Below are 6,986 nucleotides of genomic sequence, written 5' to 3' on the forward strand. Positions count from 1 at the left end.
TAATTATTATTATTATTATATCTTTATTAATAATAAATCATATTATTTTTATTTAATTAAAGAAAATACTTAGTTAATAAAATTATTTAATAAAAAAAGAAAAACATCAATTCTTAGATTTCCTGCCATCTAACGGTTTTTTTTTAATCTTTACAACTGGTGGTGCTCCTAACTCGTGTTGAATATTCCCTCGTTCCCTGAAATTCCCGGATTGTAAATATAAATACAATAAGTTCTGGATATAAAAGGCGTAATAAAAAAAATAATAAAATAGTAATTTATACAAAATTAACAAAACTTTATTTTTTGCCCTCGACCATTATAATATGATATCCAAATTTGGTTTTAATGGGTGGATCAGTATAAACAGGATTATTTACAGTTGAGACAGGTAATGCAAAGGCAGCGTCTTGGAATGGACCGACCATAGAACCTCGAGTCATCCAACCTAGATCACCACCTTGACGCGCCTTATCTTCACTGTATGCAGCTGCCACATCCGGAAATCTTTGACCAGCTTTAATTTTTTCTAATGCTTCTAAACATTTTCCCTGTTTTTCACATAATATATGACGTACTTTTACCGCTGTTCCTCCTTTCTTTTCTTTCCCAGCGCCACCTACAAATTTATACAAGTTTAAAAAGTAATTGTAACAATTCCCTTGTGGAAAAATCAGGAGGGGGCTAAACAGAGTGTTCTATAATTAACCGTAGAATCGTGATCTTTGTGAATAAACTAATCTAACGAAAAAGTTGTTTAGCAAATTTCGATCTGAGGCCTAATTTTTACTCATCTGCACCATCCAATATCAATTCGTATCTTAATCAATGAATATCAACAAAAATGAATTTTTAAAATATATAGTTTGTAATTTATTATCCAACGCAGCGTTATATAATTTTAAAAAAAATTTACTTCTTAAACTTCAAGTATACTCCGTGAAAACTTTACAAAATAGTATACTTCGCAAAAACATCGAATTTTGACTGGATCATAATCATCAGCCCAATCAACGCCGCTACGGTGACTTTGTTTTAATAAAGTTGATTTTCACAAAATAAATTATCTGTGTAATTAATCTTTTCGAGCATAAAGTTTTTGAAAAACTCTTTATCAAAAACTCACAATTCTTGAATTATTTAAAAGTTAGGTTAGAATTATACAAAAAATGAAATGAAATGAAATTAAAATAAATTAATAATAAAACCTTTATCAGCACTATCTTCTGATTTTGTGCTTTTTCCACCTTTTCCGGATGCACCTCCTTTTTTTGGTGGCATTTATAATATTAATAAAATAGCTAAATATTTATTTATAATAATTATTATATCAAAAATGTAAGGTTAGAACTGTAATGTTTACTTTTCTGTTTTAATGGAGTAAATAAAGCCGAAAAAATATTCTGACCTAGGAATCAACTCTTCACAAGTTGATTTTTATGAGAAACGGTGGAAAATGTTTGTGTAAAGATGTAATTTTATGATGAAGCTTGACACTAGCTTTGAGCAACAAATTAGGATCTCACCTAGCTGAAAAATAAAGTATGTGTAGCGTTAAAATTAGAAGATGTAATTTCTTTGAGCGTTAAATTAGGAATTCACTTAATTTCAAGAAAATAGAACTGTCCAGCATCAAATTTTAAAAAGAAGCGACAAAAAGCAAAAAATGTTATTAATTTATAAGCTCATTTTTAATAAGACAATTAAACCTTTATTAAAACTATTGATTATAAATTTATTTATTCAATACTCTCAAAATTAATCCTGATAATAAGAATAGGATATACTTTTTATGTGATAAAAAGTCAGTTTAGGTCGTACTGCCATTTGAATGAAAAAAAAAATCTTCAGCAGCGTCAAATCGTAAAAAGCTAAACATTGTTTTTACGATTTGACGCTGCTCAAGTTTTCTTGTTCGCCCAGATAGCAACACGGGCTTAAGTGACCTAATTTGAGCGGTATCATTAAAATACATCTTTTCTTAAGACAAACATTTTCCACCGGCTCCTTTAAATTCTGCTCGTACAGAGTTGTTTCCTGGGTCAAACGCCATATTTCCTTCACTATATATTTAAACTAATAATAGTTTTGCATACTTTTTTTTTAAACGCATGTGGTGGCTACCAAAAAGTGATTTTAATTTTATAAAATGAAATAATAATGTTTGATAAGATCTTAAAACTATCCGATCAAATAAAAGGTCAAAATTATAAAAAAGAAGTTATCATTTGATACTAAAATTTATTTAAAAGTAAAATATCAGTGCATTTAAACACACACAGTTTTGATAACAATGGAGGATTGGTTAAAAATATCTTTATCGTTGTCCGTATTTGGATTTTTAAAAGAATTCCGTCCATCTGAACCATTTATTTTTGAATTCTTTACGGGACCATGGAAGAATTTAACAACAGAACAAATCAATCAACTTGTATTTCCAATCGGTACTTACAGTTATTTAGCTTTCTTAATTATTATCTTTTTAATTACCGATTTTTGTCGATATAAACCGTTAATTGTATTATTGGGCGTTTGTGGCATTATTGTATGGTCCTTGTTTTTATGGACATCAACTTTAATTGGTTTACAAATAGCTGAGGTCAGTTTACTTTAATTAATAAACACTTCCAATCTAATTTTTCAATATACATACCACCAAAAACACGTCGAATCGTTTGTAAGGACCAAAAAAAAATGGTTCCTATAAATATTTACTTTTAAAAGTGTTTTGCAATAAATATAAAACTTGTGACATTAAAACACTTCAGAGTACGGAAGCCTGAATGTCTCAATAGCTTTTTTTTTAAAAGTGTCTACCCACAAATATAAAGCCAACTAGTTCACTTTCAACAAGTGCACTTGTGACTTGTGGGACATTATGGAAACAAACCTTTTTGAAAATACCAGTCGGTAATACCTATTCTTTGATTAGCCACTACCGAAACTGTCTGGAATTATTAATAATTGTATGTAACGATTAAAAAACGGTTTCGAGAGCTTTGATGACATTTTTTATACTTTAACTAACTTTTAAGACAAAAAAAGTGAGGGATAATTTTTTTTTGGAAGTGTCTATTAAAGCGTCTTTTTTTTTTTTAAGAATGTAAATTTTTGAGAATGTTTTTAGGTGTTTTATGGCTTAGCCAATGCCTCTGAAGTGGCTTATTATACTTATATGTATGCTAAAGTGAATAAAGAGCATTATCAACAAGTGACGTCACATGCCAGAGCTAGTACACTAATTGGTAGATTTTTGGCTGCTGTGATATCACAACTTGGAATCTCACTTGGATTTATGGATTACAGGGATCTTAATTATCTTTCATTAACAGGTAACGTTCTTTTTTTAAATACTTTGTAGTTAATTAATCACATGCCATTTATAATTATGCAATTATTACAATATCACTGATAACGATAAGATTAAAATTAATATTTAATATCACATTTCATATTTTTGTATAAAAAAAGATTGTGTTAAGTAGGTAATAATAAAAACTGCCATTTTTTAAATTTAGTTTGATTGATGGTGACATCTATGTTAGTATTTTGTAACTATTAATATTTGACACAAGATATAAAGCAATAGGGATGTCATTCATTTATTTATCAAGATATATAGATTATAGATAGCTATCAGATTTTGCAAGTTTTATGGAATAATTTTTATAATCAAAATTGTTTTTCAAAAAGTTATCTTACTATTAGTAAGAAATTTAAAAATTTTTCAATCCTACTCAGAAAAAGTTTAGGAATTTTAAAATTTTAACAAAAAAGAACATATTTAATTTTGTAAATAAATATTTTTCAATTTAATTTCAGCTTTAACTTTATCTGCAATTTGGGGCTTAACGTTACCATCTGTACCAAAAAGTATCTACTTCAATCAAGTATCTGAAAACAATCAAGAACGGACCACATGTTTCCAAGCATTCACGCTACTATGGCAACATTTTACAACATCATACTCGTCATATCACGTCCTAAAATGGTCATTTTGGTGGGCATTGGCTACTTGTGGCTACACACAAGTATGTGCGTACATGCAAGTATTTTGGGGTGACATTGTTGGCGAAAACGATCATCAAATTTACAATGGTGGTGTGGAAGCGTTGTTAACCATTTTAAGTGCGACGGCAGCTCTTGTTGCTGGGATATTGACAGTGAATTGGACTAAATATGGCGAACTAACATTAGGGTTGTGTACCATGCTAGCGGGTTCAATTTTATTATGCGCCACTATTTACAAGGAGATTTTCGTAAGTTATGTGGCGTATGTTGTTTTTGGTACACTTTATCAGTTCTTGATCACTGTGGCCACATCCGAAGTGGCCAAAAAACTAATGGATGACAGTTATGGCCTGGTGTTTGGTATTAATACGTTCTTTGCGTTAAGTTTACAATCGATTCTCACGTTTACGGTTATATCGGAAACCGGTTTTCAGTTGCATATTTATAATCAGTATTTGGTGTACAGTGGATTGCATATATTTTTGGGAGCATTTTTTGTCATTATCGGTTTGTTTAGTTTGTTTGGGCATAAAAAACAAAAATTGGAGGTTAATTTACAATAGGATTGATTTTGACAAAAATTCAATGTGAGCGATTTGTTTCACAATCAAAAATTATCAATACCTTAACGGTGAAAATTATTTTCTGAGTCAATTTATACGTAAAATATGCCGGTATTATAAGTTTAGTCTAAATTTTTTAATGGTTTAACTTACAAAACTTTTTATAGTAATTTTAGAAAAAATAAATGAATTCGAATATTTAAAATCGAAGGCTGGATTATTAAGCCACACTTCTATATCGAGTTACATGTGATTAAATTGTGCCTATTTGTACGATTTGTACTTATTTTATGCCTTTTTGAATTCTTAGCCAAAGATATAAGTATACTTATGTAGGTATTCGCCTTATATAGCCTTAAGTTTTTAAATAGATCAATTTAATACATTATTTAGATAGTTTAGATTTTTATCCAGTCTTTTTAGGTTTTATTTAAAAAAAAGACGTAAATGTGATGAGCACGTCTAGCTTTTGCCGGTGGTAATAATGGTGCCTTCTTTCAATTTATAAATTTTAAATAAAATAAAATACAGCCAAGATTTAAACCATAAAATTTAAGAACTTTTAGTGCCATCTATTAGAATTTATTCGTAATTTGTTCATATTGCATTTAGTACTTATAATTAATGTGTTCTTTACACCAAGTGTAAAGATGTAACTTCATGGTGAACCCAAACGCTAACTTTGAGCGATATATTAAGTATCCATCTAGCTGAAAAAAATAGAACTATGTGCAGCGTCAAATTGTAAAAAGGAGCGACAAAAACAACCAAAAAAAAGTTTATTAATTCATTATCTCATTTTTAATAAGACAATTTTTTATAAAATATATTCAACAAATATATTTTATAAATTTCAATGATAAAAAGTCAAACAGTCAGTTTAGGCCATTCTGCCATTGGGTTGAAAAAAATGGAATTTCAGGAACATCAAACCAAATATTTGACGCTTAAACTCAACGTCAAGCGGCACCATGAAAATATACCATAAGAGAAAGTTGGTTTTCATAAGAACAATGTTTTTTGAAAATTGTCAGGTTCGGGAGGAAATGCGACTTAAAAATATTGAATATTGTTCCTATACATGTACTTATCACACAAACACACAAATGTCAAAGACAAAGATGGATGTGCAATGTATCTTGCGTGTACATCAGATATATTTGATGGTATTAAAATACATATTAAATCTTATTTACTTTTTAACTACCAAATATATCTGATGTATAGATTGTGTTGCAATCATAGAATATTATATCCATAGAGAACGAGACGGGAAGTGGATGCGATATGATGAATGAGAGAGTGAAACTGTCATTTAGTTCCTCCTGTGTCCTTGTCATAATTATATGTACATATATATTCTCTCAAATGTATTAGACAAGGACACAAGGAGAACTAACTATGTAGTCATCTCTTTCGCTTCGTATATCGCATCCACTTACATGCTAGCGTTCTCTATGAAGATAGAGATCTCTATGGTTGCAATTTTATTGTCCGCAAGAAACATAACCTAATATTTATAAAAAAATATGTTTTATTTTAAAGTAATAAATTGTATAAATTGTTAATAATAGTGACTTTTTTGATTTCTATTCCCTTAATATATCCCTAAACTCTAAATAAATAAGGTTTTCATTCAGGCCAATGCATGTTATATTATTGGGACCGAGCCGTAGAGGTAAGACTCCATTGATGTAAGTATTGAATAAAGAGAAAAAATTGTTAGATGATATCAATAATAGGTTTTTCTGTTTATGATCGGATATGGCGACAACCATTCAATTCTAAAAATAAATAAGCGGGGATTCCGTGACAGTAAAGCTGCACTTTCGAAATCCGTGTAAGTGCAGTTTTATCAGATGACATTCGTACGTGTATACCTATACGACCTTCTTTCCTCTATCTTATACTCTTTGACCTAACTGTTTTATTAGGTATGTTGTCAATAAATAAAAGGGCATTAACCAGCTATGTTGCTTAGCTGTAGATGTATAACTTAATATACCACTTAACTTTAGCTTAGCTTAGCTCTCAGCTGTAGTTTAATAAAAACATCGATGACGAAATATGAATTTATAAACTGGTTGCAAACATGAAATTATCGATCAGTGACATTCAAGTCACTGTAAGTACCTACACTTACTAGTCACTCATCTGCCTTGTGGTTACATCTTCCATGTCTATGGTTTCATCCTATCTTATTTGTTTTACCTTTTTTTTTAACTCCCCCAACCAAAAAAGGGGGTGTTGTTTGCCCGTTAAGTCTGTCTGTCTGTGACATTGTAGCGATTAAACAAATGAACCAATTTTTTTGTTTTGTTTGAATGGTAATTTAACGGGGAGTGTTCTTAGTTATGTTTCAAGTACGAGCTTAGCATTCCGTACCCAAAAAATTTCTCGGGGGTTTTTTTA

The 6,986-nt window shown here is 29.9% G+C and overlaps 2 protein-coding genes across 3 annotated transcripts; one reads left to right on the forward strand and one right to left on the reverse strand.

The window, feature by feature from the left end:
• Positions 1-277: 277 nt before the first annotated feature.
• LOC123290528 (peptidyl-prolyl cis-trans isomerase NIMA-interacting 4) lies at positions 278-1,367 on the reverse strand. Of its 2 annotated transcripts, none has more exons than XM_044870753.1 (2): positions 1,221-1,367; positions 278-619 (listed from the first exon to the last, which is right to left on the reverse strand). In XM_044870753.1, the coding sequence occupies exons 1-2, from the start codon at positions 1,279-1,281 to the stop codon at positions 300-302; spliced, it is 381 nt and encodes a 126-aa protein (XP_044726688.1). In that variant the 5' UTR covers positions 1,282-1,367; the 3' UTR covers positions 278-299. The 2 variants fall into 2 exon arrangements, with proteins under 2 accessions (XP_044726688.1, XP_044726687.1); XM_044870752.1 differs by having other exon boundaries at positions 1,209-1,367.
• Positions 1,368-2,287: 920 nt separating this feature from the next.
• Positions 2,288-4,680, forward strand: LOC123290492 (thiamine transporter 1). The gene is made up of 3 exons (XM_044870708.1): positions 2,288-2,599; positions 3,128-3,332; positions 3,823-4,680. The coding sequence occupies exons 1-3, from the start codon at positions 2,294-2,296 to the stop codon at positions 4,572-4,574; spliced, it is 1,263 nt and encodes a 420-aa protein (XP_044726643.1). The 5' UTR covers positions 2,288-2,293; the 3' UTR covers positions 4,575-4,680.
• The last annotated feature ends 2,306 nt before the right edge of the window (positions 4,681-6,986 follow it).

The sequence above is a fragment of the Chrysoperla carnea genome, chromosome 1 (genome assembly GCF_905475395.1).
Source record: "Chrysoperla carnea chromosome 1, inChrCarn1.1, whole genome shotgun sequence".
Classification (NCBI taxonomy): Eukaryota; Metazoa; Arthropoda; class Insecta; order Neuroptera; family Chrysopidae; genus Chrysoperla; species Chrysoperla carnea.